Source organism: Scylla paramamosain, unplaced genomic scaffold (assembly GCF_035594125.1).
Source record: "Scylla paramamosain isolate STU-SP2022 unplaced genomic scaffold, ASM3559412v1 Contig9, whole genome shotgun sequence".
In the NCBI taxonomy this organism is placed as follows: Eukaryota; Metazoa; Arthropoda; class Malacostraca; order Decapoda; family Portunidae; genus Scylla; species Scylla paramamosain.
This window is the reverse complement of record NW_026973674.1, coordinates 1,765,001-1,784,088: the sequence shown is the minus strand read 5'-3', so window position 1 is coordinate 1,784,088 and position 19,088 is coordinate 1,765,001. Positions and strand designations below refer to the sequence as shown.

General features: G+C 37.8%; 1 protein-coding gene across 3 annotated transcripts in view; it reads right to left on the bottom strand.

The window, feature by feature from the left end:
* LOC135096938 (ankyrin-2-like) overlaps positions 1 to 19,088 on the bottom strand; it is a 134,552-nt gene that overhangs the window by 36,302 nt on the left and 79,162 nt on the right. For all 3 annotated transcript variants that reach the window (XM_063998711.1, XM_063998709.1, XM_063998710.1), the window contains 2 exons: positions 10,510 to 10,916; positions 1,213 to 1,518 (listed from right to left, as the gene is read on the bottom strand). In XM_063998711.1, coding sequence (XP_063854781.1) covers positions 1,213 to 1,518; positions 10,510 to 10,916 — 713 coding nt within the window. The remainder of the gene's footprint in view (positions 1 to 1,212; positions 1,519 to 10,509; positions 10,917 to 19,088) is intronic.

Sequence of the window (19,088 nt, the reverse complement as noted above, 5' to 3'; positions counted from 1 at the left end):
TTTTTTTCCAAATTTATTTACGGAATTTTTTTTTTTCGTAAATCTAACAAATAGTCAATGTATTTGCATCAGATAAAATTTTAATTAATATCTAATTTATTTTTAACAGTAGAACACTGGCTTCTACTTAGAAATACGGCGAAATATAGCAAAATATAATATTATTCTTGTTTTCGCTCCTACCCCGCCGAGATCGCTAATTAAGCGTGACAGCATTAATCGCTTTAGGCCTACGTGCGAAATTAATCAAAGTAACTAAAAGAAACTCTTTCTGCTTTTTCCATATATTTTGGGGCTTTTATCCTATGAATTTCAACTCCCTAGCTGCATTAGGTAAATTACACTAAATTCTTATATTTTCAAGCGTGATATCTCAAAACGGCGGATTTTGCCATATAAAAAAAAATATCTCCGATGCCGTTCATGTTACACGAATATGGATTATTGGAGCTTATGAAACTATATGAGAGCAACAATTCCTACTCTCTGAAATGCTGATTGAAGTTAATATTGATTTTTGGTAAATATTAAAAAATATTTTTTTTATTATTTTCACCGAACTTAAAAAAAAAATACTATTATAAAAAAAGAAAAAAATAGAGATTAGGATTTATTTCCCTATTCTTCCTGATTAAAAATTATTTTTGAATGAAAGAAATTGGTCCATAAATAAGGGAGGAGATGCAAGCTGAATACAAGCAATTTAACATGTGATTCCCGATCTTACAATCCTTCTTTTATGATCCCTCCTTCAGGCAAGGAAGAATGCTGATGTAGGACGACGCCACATGCGTCAACATATACGCCATCACCATCTTCCTTGCCTGACCCTCTGGCGCTGGCTCAGCCGCCAGAGCGGCTGAGGGGAGCAAACGTCAGCGCTACGCGCCCCTTGCCTTGTGATATGAATTCATGCCTTTCGCCATGGAGATAAGTCGGGTGTTGGGTATAGCCTTTAGCGACTTGCTGCAGAACATCGGCAGGCGCGTCAGCCAGCGAGGCTGATAGCCCCGCGAGACAGCCCGGCTGCGACAACAAATCAGCCTTGCCATGGTGAGTGGCAATGCGGCGGCGATCTGCGGGCCTTTGGACGGCAACGTACTGCCTTAGCCGCACCTCTCACAACACACATGTGGGGTAACACATACGCACACGTAGGCACACACACACACACACACACACACACACACACACACACACACACACACACACCTTTTCACAATGGTGGCACTGTAGTCCGTCAATCACTTGGTCATGGCCTTCCTGCCTTGCCAGGTCAACAGGGGTCATATTGTCAGGGGTGATCACATGAGGGCTTATGCCACGTCCCAAAAAAGCCTCCACAGCACTAATGGGAACCCCGGAAAGCGCCGCGGCGTGGAGGGGCGTCAGGCCTTGCTGGCTCAGCGCGTGACCGTCACAGAGCTCTGGGATGTTGCGCATCATCGCCGTGTTGCCCGCTACAAGCCAGGACAAGACTGTGTTGTGATTGTCTTCATGCACACCCTGCCACTCCCTCTGTAATAAGAAGCAGACACTGTTGCTGGCAACTTGTGTAACCACTACTAACGCAACTACCATTACCACCACTATTGCTGATATAAGACCACCCATTATCACCAAATCACTGCTACCACAACCATTACCTCCATCAAAACTACATGGATGACCAAGGTAATATTTGGTTAAATAAGAGAGAGAGAGAGAGAGAGAGAGAGAGAGAGAGAGAGAGAGAGAGAGAGAGAGAGAGAGAGAGAGAGAGAGAGAGATAATAATAATAAACATGATAATAATAATAATAATAATAATAATAATAATAATAATAATAATAATAATAATAATAATTATTATTATTATTATTATTATCATTATTATTATTATTATTATTATTATTATTATTATTATTATTATTATTATCATTATTATTATTATTATTATTATTATTATTATTATTATTATTATTATTATTGCTATTATTATGATAGGACAATGACAAGATGAGTACGATAAAGAAGGGCAATAAAAGTAATAATGAAAAAAAGAACAACATTAACTGAAAATTGTCATTAAAAATAATAATAAAATAAATAATGTTAGTAATATTAAAAATAGTTAAAGTAAAACTAATAATAATAATGATAATATTGATAATAATAATGATAATAATAATAATAATAATAATAATAATAATAATAATAATAATAATAATAATAATGATAATAACAACAACAATCAAATAATGGTGAGGATAAGGAAGAGGAACGGTATAGATAGGAAAGATAGTAATGACTACTGCAAAAACATCAACAAAAATAAGAACAAGAACATATGATAGGATGACCATGTATACATCATAAGTTAATTTTCTTTATGCTATTATTATCATTATTACTAGTATTATATATATATATATATATATATATATATATATATATATATATATATATATATATATATATATATATATATATATATATATATATATATATATATATATATATATATATATATATATATATATATATATATTGCATTTACAACACCTTTCGTTCCTCTTTTGTTTTTGATCACTCCATAGGTGGCGACACGCGCGCCCCCTCTGTGTGCGGTTGGCCTCTGGGCCGTTTAGGTTTACTCTGTTCTTAGTAGTTTGTTATTATACTGAGAGATATTTTATGCAGTACTTGTTGTTATCTCTGGATTACGACATTAACACATGTGCTAGCTCAACCGCCCTAGCACATATTTGGTGGCACCCCTGCGCCAGGACCCTTCCATTAAAAAAATTGTGGCTGAGGAACCCCACCATTCTGCACTATCGTTTTTACAGCAATTTGAGGGCTTAATGACAAACAGTAACATCACCTTGGGGGCAGGCAAGATGTAGTTCGTCAGGTCACAGTTGATTCCAGGATCACTTGCCTTTACCATGATGTCCGCTCACTGCTTTAAGCCTTGTATGCTGCAAGATGATTAAACTGAGTTTCGTAGTAATTTCTTGCGTGATTTTGGAGCGTCACGGACTCACGATTCCTTTCTTTGGGCTATTCCTTATGGTGATTCGCTTACTACGCAGCTCGGAAGTGTAGGTTACATGGTCGTTAAGTTCATGCTACCGAGTACGCACATTATGTTATTGCATTTTTGAAGTCTGGAAACTAGATACACAATGGTCAGATGAGTCTAGGTAAACTACAAGTCTTCTTAGAGCTCACAAGTTATGTTAATTATCTTACTCCTCGGGAAAGACGTGTTGCTTCCAACATTAAGATTAAACCCACTGACTCTCCTTTTGATTTTTCCTTGAAAATCAGTAATAAATTGTAGAATTGTCTCATGCTTATAGCTTGCCACCTGTTGTAAGTGACTCATCTCCTGCACCTTCTCCACCTCAGACGTTTCTCGTTGATCGTATTTCCTCTCAAGTGTTGCCTTCGTCTCGGCGTTCAGCTTTTTCGTGCATCTATTGTCGCAAAATGGTCACACAAACTCACACTGCTTCCTTCTTAAGAAAAAAACTCGTCTGCCTGCTCATCGCTTCCACCCGAGCATGACACAACTTCTAGGAATGTGCCTTCAGAGCAGTTTTCAGGCCACTCTTGTCCTAAACCTTCCTCACATGGTCGTCGTGTCCATTTTCATTCCACTGCTCCTACTCGATATACTCGTACACGCTCACCATCTCCGGCCCTGAGACCTCCTATGCCTCTTGAGCGTCCTGTCCACTTTCACTCCTCTGCTCAGACACGGTATACTCGCTCACCATCTCCGGCTCTAAAACTCGGATGTCTCCTGAGCGTCTATCTAAATTCTATCTTGTTCATGGTCCAAGTAACTACATGATAGAAGAATGTTTCAAAATTCAAGAATGGCAGCAAGAGCAAGTTACAACTGCCTCTCCACCAAATTTTCAGAGACGTCAAACTCAATGCGGGATAGATTAGTGCCATCTTTTCCGGAACACTCTCTCACTCTCCCCAATGTCATTGCTGTTTTTCAAGGTATGCAAGTTTACCAGTGCTTTTCTTATGACACTCCTCTTTCCTTGGGACTTAACACTGGTGCTTCTTGCAATCTCTTGAGTGTCTAGGCTTACTCCAAATTTGAAAACTGATTTAACCTTCCCTTACAGCCTGCTGACAATAATGTTTTCAGTGTGCAAGGTTCTTCCTTACATGCCCTTGGTAAAGTTGCTCTCCCCTTGTCTCTTGCCAAAAATTCACAACCATTTGAATCAAAACTTTTTGTAAGTTCTGATTTTACACTCAATAGCGATGGTCTATTAGGACTTGACTCGCTTGTGACTCATGGTATTGATGTTTTTCCTCAACATCATGCTATTTCATATCAGGATATTGTTATCTTTCCAAAGGACATTCCGGCGCCGCTCTTAGCCTCTAAACCTCCAGTTCACACTTTAAAGCACTTACACACCACAGATCACAATTTGTCATTGCCTGATTTCACACAGTCGAAACGTTCAGTCTCTGCTGTGGACGTCTGTTCTGCTGTTGTGACTGGAGATAAGCGACTGGGCCCCATGAGTGCTGTTCGCCTCCCCATTCGCGTGACAAATGCCCTTTATCTTTGCCAAAGTCTATCCGTGTTCATAGATTGTCTCTTGAAAGTACTCTTTCCTGTGTCCGAGAAGAAGAAGTAGGTCCTTTGATGACTCTCCACACCTTATTGATTCTGTTTCTCTTAATACAGATATTTCTCATGATACTGCAGATCTCATTTCTCAGCTTTTAGCTCATGTTAAGGTGTTGGATTTCCCAACAACAAAATCTCGTCTCCTCGACTTGCTAGTCAAATATAAACCGGCTGTTGCTTTGCCTAGCGAACCTCTTGGTGTCACAGACCGTATTGCGCATCACATTCGGTTAAAACCTGATACACGTCCTTCTTTTGTGCCTTTCTATCGTTTGCCTGAGTCAGCGTGCTGTTGTTCAGAATTTCGTTGATGGAATGCTGAAAGATGGTATCATCCAAGAATCTCATTTTCCGTGGAACTCACCACTGTTTTTGGTTCCAAAGTAAGACGATTCTTTTCGTGCTGTAGTTGATTTTCGGAAAGTTAAGTCTGTGACTGTCCCGGATCATTATCCTCTTCCTGCTTTAATTGACCTTTTGCAGTCCATCGGGAAAGATAACACTGACCTCAAGTAAGGTGTTTGGCAAATTCCACTGGATTCTAGTAGCCTTGAGATTACTGCCTTTTCTACGTCATCAAGTCATTACGAGTGGCTCCTTACCCCAATCGGTTTACGTAATTCGTCCCTGACTTGCCAGCGACTTCTTATTAGTCTTTTTCAAGGTCTCAACGGCGATGGTTTGTTTGTATATCTTGATGATTTGATCTTGGTGTCTCGTGACAAACTCGAACTTGTTTTGCAAAAATTTCAAGAAGCAGGTCTTAAACTTAACCTGCTTAAGTGTAAATTCCTTCGCTCACGTATTAAGTTTTCAGGTCATGTAGTTGACAAGGATGGCATTCACACTACTGATGCTAAAGTTTAAGCAGTTCATCATTTTCCTATCCCCCCCAAAAAAGTCAGTAAACCACCTGCGTTCTTTCCTCGGTCTTGCAGGTTATTATCGTGTATTCATCAGAGACTTTTCATCCATTGCGTCACCTCTCATGCGTCTTCTCAAAAAGGATGTCTCTTTCATATGGCACGACGCCCAGCAAACTAGTGCTGATTGACTCAAACATGCACTTATTCATGCTCCAGACTTTGCCTTTCCAGATTACAGTCAGACTTTTATACTCTACCGATGCAAGTCCTTTTAGGAGGAGGCGCTGTTCTAATGCAGCAAACCGAGAATTTGTGTCCTCAGGTCAATGTGTATGCCAGCCATACCCTGAATGGTGATGAATCTCGCTATTCAGTTACTCATCTTGAGGCTCTGGCACTGGTATGGGCTTTACATCATTTTTGTGACATAATCTATGCCTACCAATTGACTGTTTATACTGATGATACCGCTTTGCTTCACCTTTTCAAGTGTAAAAAAATATCAGGTAGTCTCACCAGATGGTTTGTCATAGTCGATCAATTTAAACCGACGATCAAGTATTTGCTCGGTAAAGCAAATGTAACTGCAGATACTCTGTCTCGAAATGTTGCTGTTGCTTCTGTTTCAGAAATTATTAATTTTTCATGAGAGGAACTTTTTGCTGCCCAGCGTCAAGACCTTTTATGGTCTGCTGTGGTATATGCCTTAAAAATTTGTGATGAGTCTGTTTTACCCAAGCTGCATGTACCTTTGTCTCAGTTTTCCCTTGTTAATGGTATATTATGCCGTACTGTGTCAGTTCATAAGCAAACAGTGACGCAACTTGTCATTCCCACATCCTTAGTTCTATCTGTGCTTCAACTCATTCATGTCGCTCCCCAGTTTGGTCACCCAGGCCGTGGCAAATCTTTAACAATGGCTCATAAGCGTTATTAATGCCCTACGATGAACCTTGACGTCACAAATCATGTAGGGCAATGTCTTTCTTGTGCACAAACTAATGGTATCACTCACTCAGACTCCTGCTGGTCTTTTTGATAGTGTTACTATGGAACTTCTGCAATTACCTCCCAGTCACCAAGGATGATCTTATGTTCTAGTCTACGTTGATCATTTCAGTCGCTTTGTTATTCTTGTATCAACAAATCTGCTACAGTTGTGGTCCATGCTTTTAGTGTCCCACCTCCTTTGTCCATTCACTACACCTTCAGTTTTGCTTTCTGATAATGGGTCAGAGTTTAAGAATGAGGTACTCAATATCATTTGCCAGCAGAACATGATTTCTCAGTGTTTTATTACTGCTCACTATTCAGCCTCTAATGTACTTGTGGAGCGGACTAATGGAAAAATTTTGGAGATCCTTCGGCATGTTACAGGTAAACTCCAAGAGTCATGGGAAGATTGGCTTCCGCATGTAGCTCTTTCCATTAATGTATCGGTGAATTCGTGTACGGGAGAGACTCCTCACTATATTGTGTTTTGCGAAGAGAAACTTCTCCCTTACGACATACTAGTAGCTCCGCGTGTGCCATTGTATTCCGCTGATGATTATGTTCAGTCTCATATCCGCACGTTTCAGACTATCCATATGTCTGTGCGAGAAAGACTACAGGTTTTACGCGCAGAGACGAAGAATTACTTGGGAGCACAGTAGAGCCACGCCTTTGTCCCTTGGTATTGGTGACACTGTCTTTAAGGCCTCACCTCAGCATCAGTCTAAATTAGAACCAAAATTTTCAGGTCCTTTTCTCATCACAGAGAGTCTTTCTGGTAATAAATTTTAAATGTTTTATCCAAATCTTAATATTTCAGACGTTGTTCATGCTGACAGGATGAAGAAGGCTCGTCTCCTTCTGCTTCTCCAATGCCTCAGTCTCCACTTGTCTCTCATACTTCTGTTCATCCTGCCCCTACACATTCCTGTCATCTCTGTAGTAGGGCTATGTATTTTTTTTTTTTTACCCCAATTTACACTTATGATGTACCTTTTCTCTCTCCCTCTCTCTCTCTCTTTTGGCGTCTCAAAGGTTTGTTTTTCTTGTGCCACTGGAAGGGATTTTTATTTTTATGCCTTGTTAGGATTACATTGATTACTGTTCTCGTGCTGTCCTGCAGTGTTATTTCTTTTTATTGTCCAGGAGTGATATTTTCATAATTTTTTTGTGTGTTTATATAATTATTGTCCTTTTACTGTGTCATCTGGTGTGTTTTACAAAGATAAGTCCACTATACATCAGTATCCATGTATTTTTCGTTGTTATTATTATTATTATTCCATTTTGTGTTATTTTCTGAAATTTTGTTTGTTCTACTTTCTTGCTATTATGTCATTGTTTTGTTTGTTCTACTTTCTTGCTATTATGTCATTGTCTTTGCTTTTGTGTGAATTCTTCTATTACGCACACTTACACTTTTGTCCCTATATATGTACAAATATTTCATATTCTCCTTATTATTATTCCTGTGGCTTGTGGTATTTTCTTTTTTTTTTGTGTGTGTACATTTCCGTATTTGTCTTGCGTTCATTTATTACTTTGTGTGTCTTACACGGATAAACACACTCCATGTTCATATATATATATATATATATATATATATATATATATATATATATATATATATATATATATATATATATATATATATATATATATATATATATATATATATATATATATATATATATATATATATATATATAAATTTTTTTTTTCTATTTGATGTACTAGTGATGTTTTCGCTGAGGGGTCGCACATTAGGTGTGGCCGAATTATAAAATAGGATGTCCATGAATATATTAAAAGTTCATTTTCTTCATGCCAGAATATTACCATTATTACTACTATTTATCATATATACTCGTATATTTAATTTGTATGTACAACGCCTCTCGTTCCCCTTTTGATTTTGATCACTCCATAGGTACCGTCACGCGCGCCCCCTCGGTCAGCGGCTGCCGTCTGGATCATTTAGGTTTACTCTGTATTTGGCAGTTTGTTTTCATGCTGGGAGATATTTTACGCAGTATTTGCTGTTATCCCTGGATTTGGACATTACTACATGTGCTAGCTCAACCCCCAAGCACATACAACAAAAACAACAACAAAAACAACAACAACAATAATGATAAAAAGAAGAAAAAAAAATAATAGAAATAACAATAATAATAACAATAATAATAATAATTAAAGTAATAATAATAAAGAAGATCTACAAGGAGAAGGAGAAGAAGGAGATGATGATGATGGTGATGATGAAAAAACAAAATAATAATAATAATCATAATAATAATAATAATAATAATAATAATAATAATAATAATAATAATAATAATAATAATAATAATAATAATAATAATAATAATAATAATAATAATAATAATAATAATAATAATAATAATAATAATAACAATAATAATAATAATAAAAATAATAATTATAATAATAATAATAATAATAATAATAATAATAATAATAACAATAATAATAATAATAAAAATAATAATTATAATAATAATAATAATAATAATAATAATAATAATAATAATATTATTATTATTATTATTATTATTATTATTATTATTATTATTATTATTATTATTATTATTGTTATTACTATAATGATAATAATATTAATAATAATAATGATAATAATAATAATAATAATAATAATAATAATAATAATAATAATAATAATAATAACAATAATAATAATAATAATAATAATAATAATAATAATAATAATAATAATAATATTATTATTATTATTATTATTATTATTATTATTATTATTATTATTATTATTATTATTATTGTTATTACTATTATTATTATTATCATTATTATTATTATTATTATTATTATTATTATTACTATTATTATTATCATTATTATTATTTTTTTTATTTATTATTATTATTATTATTATTATTATTATTATTATTATTATTATTATTATTATTATTATTATTATTATTATTATTATTATTATTATTATTATTATCATTATTATTATTATTATTATTATTATTATTACTCATTACTGGTATTTTCATTAATTTTTCTTAATATTCTTATTTTTGTTTTTCTTCTTATCATTATTATGATTACATCTGTCATTACTATTGTTATTATTAAAATTATTTTCATTATTGTTACTTTCATTATTATTATTATTATTATTATTATTATTATTATTATTATTATTATTATTATTATTATTATTATTATTATTATTATTTATTATTATTATTATTTTTATTGCTATTATTATTATAGTTTTCATCATCATCATCCTCATTAATAACAACAATAATAATAATAATAATAATAATAATAATAATAATAATAATAATATTATTATTATTATTATTATTATTATTATTGTTATTATTATTATTATTATTATTATTATCATTATTATTATTATTATTATTATTATTATTATTATTATTATTAGCATCATCATCATCATCATCATTGTTCTTGTTATTGTTTTTTTTTGTTTATCATGTGTATTTTTTTTTTTTTTAATTATCGAAATTACGATTGATACCTTAACTTTCCTTCTTTCTTATCACCACCTTCATTTATTTTGATCATGATTATCATCATCATCTTCATCCTTATCATCATCATTATCATCTTGATTTTATTTTATTATTATTATTATTATTATTATTATTATTATTATTATTATTATTATTATTATTATTATTATTATTATTATTATTATTATTTTTATTATTATTATTTTAATTATTTTAATTATTTTAATTATTATTAACATTATATTATCATCATACATTTCTTACTCTTTCTTATTTCTTTTTTTTGTTATTGTTTTTATTTTCCTTGTTCTTTGTTGTTCTTATTCTTGTTCTTTTTATTATTTTTATTATTATTATTATTATTATTATTATTATTATTATTATTATTATTATTATTATTATTATTATTGCCAACATCTCACATATGACCACAGCCTTACCACTTCCTCCACAAGCAGAATGTCACTCCTCACAACACCGCCGCCATTCTTGGCTAGCCAGGTTTCCACCTCGTAGCGACCAAATTGCATGGCCACCTCCAGTGGGGTGAATCCAGCCTTGTCTTGGACGCGCCGGTCAGCACCTTGCTGCACCAGCCACTCCACAGCTGTTACATATCCCCCCGCTGCAGCACAGCGCAGGGGTGTCTCGCCATGATTGTCCCTGGCGGAGAGAGACCAGCCAACACCCGCTAACTGCTTCAATACCTCCACGTGACCATGGTAACTGGCGGTGTGCATCGGAGTGTGTGCCTCGAGGTGTGTAGGGGTGGGAGGGATGACGTGCATGAGGGCTTCCACACATTGCTGGTGGCCCCACCTTGCAGCAAAGTGGAGGGCTGTCCATCCTGTGTGTGTGTATGTATGTGTGTGTGTGTGTGTGTGTGTGTGTGTGTGTGTGTGTGTGTGTGTGTGTGTGTGTGTGTGAGGAGAGAAGTTATATCACTATTATTATTATTATTATTATTATTATTATTATTATTATTATTATTATTATTATTATTATTACTATTATTATTATTATTATTATTATTATTATTATTATTATTATTATTATCATTATTATTGGATGTGTGAGAAACAGGTGTTGGGATGTGAGTTTATTTCCCGACCGATTTCGCCCGAGACTTCTTCAGGAGAAGTGAGGAAACTCCAGTCACGACCCAAGCTACATTGTGTTAGAGAGAGCGTGGCGCGATGTTGTTGGTCACACTGCCTGCTGATTGGCTGGTGGGTGCGCTGTCATCTACCTTTCATTCGCGGGATGCATACAGCTGCTGCCGGTGCCGCCCACACGATGTCGCCTGTCCTCTTATTTATATTCTCGTTGATGGCGATGTACATGACCTCTTGAACTTTTCTTTTCTAGATGGCAGTAGTGTAGAGGAACTAGTCTTCCCCATAGGGTATAAAAGTTCAAGACACCAGAACCAGATGAAATATATCCCAGAGTACTTAAGGATGCAAAGAGATTATTAGTGAGCCGTTAGTTTCTGTCTTTAGGAAATCGCTGGAGTCGGGTGAGGTACCAGTAATGTGGAGGCAGGCTAATGTAATACCCATCTTTAAGAAAGGAGATAAAACTTTAGTGTCTAACTATAGACCTATCAGGTTAACTTCAGTTGAAGGTAAAATATTAGAGTCAATAATAGCGAGGAACATTAGGGAACATTTAGACAAACATAACTTGATAAATCAGTCACAGCATGGCTTCACGAAGGGCAAGTCTTGCCTGACAAACTTGTTAAGTTTTTACAGTAAAGTGTACGAGGCAGTAGATAATGGTGATAGTTATGATATCTTATATCTGGACTTTAGTAAAGCATTTGACAAGGTATCCTATCAAAGGCTCCTGAGAAAGGCTAAGGCACACGGGATAGATGGGAAGGTGTTAGGCTGGATAGGGTCATGGCTTAGTGACAGGCGACAGAGTTGTAATAAACGACTCGAAATATGAGTGGGGTCATGTAATTAGTGGGGTGCCACAGGGATCAGTATTAGGGCCATTGTTATTTCTAATATATATCAATGACTTGGATAGTGGAATTAGTAGTGATGTTAGTAAATTTGCGGATGACACAAAGACAGATAGATTAATTAGGTCAGAATCGGATGCCATCGCCTTGCAGGCAGATTTACATAAGAACATAAGAAATAAGGGAAGCTGCAAGAAGCGACCAGGCTTACACGTGGCAGTCCCTGTATAAAATATACCTACCTATTTTCATCTATTATCTCCATCCATAAACTTGTCTATTCTTCTCTCAAAGCTCTCTAGTGTCCTAGCACTAACAACATGATTACTGAGTCCGTTCCACTCATCTACCACTCTATTTGAGAACCATTTTTTTCCTATCTCCTTCCTAAACCTAAATTTTTCAAGCTTGAACCCGTTATTTCATTTTCTACCCTGGTTGCTGATCCTAAGAATTTTGCTTACATCACCCTTGAAATAACCCTTACACCACTTCTATCAGGTCCCCTCTTAACCTACGTCTCTCTAAAGAATGTAAATTTAACAGTTTCAACCTCGCCTCGTAAGAAATACTCCTCATCCCCTGTATCCTTTTAGTCATTCTCCTCTGTACTGATTCTAATACACCTATATCCTTCCTGTAACGTGGGGACCAGAACTACACAGCGTAATCTAGATGAGGTCTGACCAGCGCCAAGTATAATCCTAGTACCCTATTTGCCCTGTTTCTGGCTTCTATGCATTGTTTCCCTAGACAGAGTTCAGAGCTAACTATAACTCCTAAATCTTTCTTGTACCCTGTTACCTACCAGAGTTTGGTTGTTTCATGTGTACCTATTGTGTGGGTTTCCTCTACCTACGCTAAATACTTTGCATTTATTGATATAAAATTGCATTTGCCATCTGTCCGTCCATTCATTCATTCTATCTAAATTTGCCTGCAAGGCGATGGCATCCGATTCTGACCTAATTACCTATCTACCTATCTTTGTGTCATCTGCAAATTTACTAACATCACTATTAATTCCAATATCCAAGTCATTCATATTTATTAGAAATAACAATCGTCCTAATAATGATCTCTGTGGCAACCCACTAATTACATGACCCCCACTCGAATTTCGAGCCGTTTATTACCACTCTCTGTCGTCTGTTACCAAGCCATGACCCTATCCAGCCTAACAACTTCCCATCTATCCCGTGTGCTCTAACCTTTCTCAGGAACCTTTGATGGGGTACCTTGTCAAATGCTTTACTAAAGTTATGATATAAGATATCATAACTATCACCATTATCTACTGCCTCGTACACCTTACTGTAAACACTTAACAAGTTTGTCAGGCAATACTTCCCCTTCGTGAAGCCATGCTGTGACTGATTTATCAAGTTATATTTGTTTAAATGTTCCCTAATATTTCTCGCTATTATTGACTCTAATATTTTACCTACAACTAAAGTTAAGCTGACAGGTCTATAATTAGACGCTAAAGTTTTATCTCCTTTCTTAAAGATGGGTACTACATTAGCCTGCCTCCACGTTACTGGTACCTCACCTGATTCCTGTGATTTCCTAAAGACAGAAACTAACGGCTCACTAATAATATCTTGGCATTCCTTAAGTACTCTGGGATATATTTCATCAGGTCCTGGTGTCTTGAACTTTTTTAGCTTATCTATCTCCTGTTCCACTATCTCCCTAGTTATGGAAATATCTGTCAGCTTCTCATTCTCATCTGCTCTAAACACCTGTTCACTATTTGGCATATCCTGCATGTTTTCCTGGGTGAAGACAGTTAAAAAATACTCATTCAGAAGTTTACTAATCTCCTCCCCAGAATTAACCAGCTCCCCATCGGCTGGCTTTAATGGACCTACAGTATCCTTATTCTTCGTCCTGTATACCTGATAAAATCCCTTGGGGTCCGTCTTCGCCTGGCTGGCTACCTTTAATTCATAATTGCCCTTAGCTTTCCTCGTTAACTTCCTGACTGTTCTAACTAATTCATTATATTGTGATCTTAAATCTTCTTCACCTGGCCTTAATCTCTTATATATACTTCTCTTACGCCCTACATAATGCTTTAACCTAGCAGTCATCCATTTAGGGTCATTTTTTGTGACCTTATTGTCCTATACGGGATATTTGCTAACTGACCTGTATGAACTTTATCTACGAAATATTTATACAATTCATCTAAATTTACCTCACCTAATCCCCTCATCTTGGCCCCTACCATCATCTCCACTCCCTCATCTACTCGCCTCGACCTCACCTCTCTCATTTCAGCATGACCTGACATTCCAACATACTCACACCTATCTCCCTCTTCCTCTTTCCTCCTCTCCTTCCGGACTCATCTTCCCTCCTCTTGTCCTACACCCTCACGCCTCACCTCACCTCTCTCATCCTGCCTTATCTCTCTGAACTCCGTTCCTGACCTGACCTCACCCTGCATCCTTTGCCAGTCCACTCCTTGGAGGTACCTTTTTAATTCCTCAAAATCTGCTCTCCTAAAGTCAAGTACTTTACTAGTGTTTTTGCTTCGAACAGTTTCTTCCCATTCTAAATTGTACCTAATTTCCCTATGGTCACTGTTACCTAGCGGTCATCCAACCTCTACATGCGTGACTGCTTCCTCCCTGCTAGTAAGAATTAAATTTAGAATATTATTCCCCCTTGTGGGTTCTACGACTACCTGTTTTAAAAAATTATCTTGAATTACCTTAAGAAATTCCTCTGCTTCCTTGTTACCCACTATCAGACTCCAGTCGATATTCCTAAAATTAAAATCTCCTACCACACATACCTGTCTGTACCTGCCTGCTCTATTTAATTCCTGCCACAGTGAGGTGTTAATTTCCTCTGTACTGGTCGGTGGTCTGTAAACTACCCCTAGTACTACTGACTGCGATCCTTCTTTAATATCTACACATATCGACTCTGCTTTGTTATCTGTTTTAATTCTACTGTTAATACAACACTGTAATGTGTCCCTAACGTATAATGCGACGCCTCCTCCTCTCCTGTTTTCTCTATCTTTATAGAACAATGATGTCAAATGAAGCAATGATATCAAATTTCTCAACGCTCGCTATTCCTCTAAGCAAGTCTTTTTTATTCAGAATACTTCTACAGTTTGTGTAGTAAACACTTACGAGTAAGCTATTTCTCACCTTCCCTGAGCTAGCTACCTTTTTAGATTTAACTAATTTGCCCCTCGCCTTCTCCTCACTACCCCTTCTTCCCTCCCGACTAACGAAAAAAATCGCTGGAGTGCAGTTACCATTTTTTTTTACCATCTATTTAGATAGAATGAATGAATGGACGGATAGATGGCAAATGCAATTTAATATCAATAAATGCAAAGTACTTAGCGTATGTAGAGGAAACCCACACAGTAGGTGCACATTAAACGACCAAACTCTGGTAGGTACAGGGCACGAGAAAGATTTAGGAGTTATAATTAGCTTTGAACTTCGTTTAGGGAAACAATGCATAGAAGCCAGAAATAGGGCAAATAGGGTACTAGGATTCATTTTTAGGAGTGTTAAAAGTAGAGGCCCGGAACTAATATTAAAGTTATACTTGGCGCTGGTCAGACCTCATCTAGACTACGCTGTGCAGTTCTGGTCCCCACATTACAGGAAAGATATAGGTCTATTAGAATCAGTACAGAGGAGAATGACTGAAAGGATACAGGGGATGAGGACTATTCCTTACGAGGCGAGATTGAAGTTGTTAAATTTATATTCTTTAGAGAGGCGTAGGTTAAGAGGGGACCTGATAGAAGTCTTTGAGTGGTATAAGGGTTATAACAAGGGGGATGTAAGCAAAATTCTTAGGATCAGCAACCAGGTTAGAACAAGAAATAACGGATTCAAGATTGAAAAATTTAGGTTTAGGAAGGAGATAGGAAAAAAGTTGTTCCCAAATGGAGTGGTAGATGAGTGGAAAGGACTCAGTAATCATGTTGTTAGTGCTAGGACACTAGAGAGCTTTAAGAGAAGATTAGACATGTTTATGGATGAGGATGATAGGTGGAAATAGGTAGGTATATTACATACAGGGACTGCCACGTGTAAGCCTGGTCGCTTCTTGCAGCTTCCCTTATTTCTTATATTCTATGTTCTTCTGTACGGTCTGGGTTGGAGAGAGCCTCACCTACCAGGCTGCTAGAAGACTGCGGTCTCTTGCAGAAATAACACGCAACACTACTTTGCTACCATCCCCCACTTTGTTAGCCCCTCTCTATCCCACAGCTTATCTTACTTTCTTACTGGCGAGGAGGGATCCTCAGACCTTAGGCAAGTCTTAGGGAAACTCTGAAGACAGGGATCTCTAGGGTGTGGCTCGTGCAGCCTTTGAGGTACTCTGTCTTAGTACAACCACTGTCTCTCAGATAAGATATTTATTTTTCTTGGGCCAACCTTCCATAACTGCCCCGACTTAGCTTTTGAGCAGGGTAGGAGAACTGCGATGCTTTTAGGAGCCGGGCTGTCGGCAGGAATCACCAGCTGCAAGGCAGGGATAGTATTTTTATCTCTACACAGGGGAGCACGACCCCCAAATAGAAGACGATGGTACGAGAAAAATCTACATGTACCAGAGGAACCAAACCACCGAAGCTCCTGTACCACACTACCCAAGAACAGACAACATGGACATCAACAGACCGAAAAGGCATTATTATTACAGAGAGGAAAACAACCACCAGTCACCAGCCAAGAAGCAGGACCAGCTCCACCGGGAAAATGACAACAATTCTGAAGATGAAGAGGGCTTCATCAGAGTGACCAGTTGCCAAAACAGGAAAAAAGAAAGCCAAGATGAAGAGGCAGACTCGCCAAAAGACCATCCAAGGGAAAATGCAGCCACGCAGAACATCCCAAAATTCATCATCACACAGAAGGAAGGATTCGCCTCCCCTGGTTGGGAACAGGAAAACTAGCTTTCAAGCTTCTATACTCGGGACAAGTCCTGGTCACTCCAAGATCATTCTAGACGCACGCACAGCTGGCAGCCCTGAAAAAAAATCAGAGGAAAGGAAATAGTGCTCCATCAAACCGAAGGAAAGACCACGCAAGGAATAATGCTCAGAATCCCCTTCTGATGTCCATATCGCCTATTTTAAAACATCCAAAAGTCCTGAAAGCAATGCGATGCATCATGAAAACCGGAGACCTGACAAGGCAAATAACTATAACCGCGGAAGGTCCGCTTCCCCGGATTCCTGGAGCTCGGAAGCTGGAGCACCTTCTATACAAAACCCTTCAGGAAAGAGCCGCTGAGATGCTTCTGGTGCCAGAAGTTCGGGCATCATGAAACAAGCTGCACTCTACCCAGCAGATGCGGAGAATGTGCAGGACAGCACGAGACGGAGAACTGCATCAAGCGCCACAAAGATGGACAAGAAACCACTGACAAGCAGCAGCTCAGCCCTGATCATCGCAATTCCTGCAAGACCATCCAAGCTGGCATCACCAAAACTGCAGACTACAAAGGACAACATAACCATATCAATAACCGACCTGAGGAAGATGTTTCAAACTCTCGCCACAGCTATAGTCACCATGATGGGAAAGGACATCCTACAAGACACACTGGAAGATATGTTGGAACAAGTAGTGGCCAAACTAACTCCGCACACGCAGCAACAGCCCTTGACACGGCCGAGGACGTCCCGCAGCCCTAAAGGCAAAGCTTGTGCCAAATGCACCACCAAACAAACACCTCCACGACAAGGGGCAACGCCAGCAAGTGCACAAATAGAGGCAGAGAAGATAACACTCGGACTCCCCATCAGGAAGACACGCTCAAAGTCTTGTAGTGGAACATCAACGGCATCTGAGCAAGACGACACTCATGGCAGATGTATGGGAAAACAGGAGAGACGTCATCCTCCTACAGGAAATGAGACTCCCGGAAAAAACCTCATTCACCTTCAGAGGCTACACGGCCTTCCATTTCCCTGCCATAGAGGATGGGGCTCAGGGATGCTCCATCTTAGTGCGGAATCCCCTTCCTAGCACGAAAATCTCACACCCCATCAACTGCGGTGAGAGAGTAGATGTCCTGAGTGTCACACTACACCTACCTCATGGAGATATCACAGTCTATAGCGTCTACAATCCACACCACAATCCCAGACTAGATGCCAGCGAACTCCTGGTTCTATGTGCCGCCTCACCGACAATAATAAGGGGAAACCTTAATGCCCATCATGAAACATTCGGCACTAGAAAACGGAATAGAAATGGACACCACTTTGTAGAAGTAATGACAAACATATCAGAAGCAAGAGTCCTTAACACTGATGAGCCCACTCACATCGATATCTGCATTTTCGATCTTACGTGGACGTTTCATCACTTTGAAAACCTGGTGACTTGGAAACTGCACAAACATCTCACCAGTGACCATTTTGCTATCACAACCAACATCAAGCAAACACCGAAGGAAAAAATTCAACAACCACCGCGCTGGAATCTGGAGAAGGCGAACTAGCACGAGTTCACACGAGCCATTGAACATCTGCTTGCTGAAACAGCAACACCACCTACCCTACCTGAAGCCGAGCAACACCTAGTACATGCCCTCCAAATAGTTACAAACACCAGCATCCCCCTCAAAAAACGTCCGAGTCGAAACTACAAAGAATGATGGTTTTACGACATACAAGTAAAAGAATACAATCACAAGATAAACCAAGCTCGAAAGCTCAATAGAAAACACAAAACTTAAGAAACCAGATAACTTCTACACGCAGTCATAAGGACAGCAGGAGAAGGCACACAAAGAATTAAAAACGAAAAATGGGTGGAACGGTAGGAGAAACGTCAATCCCTGAAGCTCAAAATCAGTCACAACAAAACAAGGTCCATTCTTTTCGGAAGCAGATCCTCTGAGCCACCCCTCCACCTCCATGATAGCCAGCTGCAATGGGTCCAGAGCCACTAATATCTTGGAGTATGGATGGATAAGGCCCTAAAATTCACTACTCACACAGCCAATATCAAAGATCGCGTGGAACAGCGCATCATCACC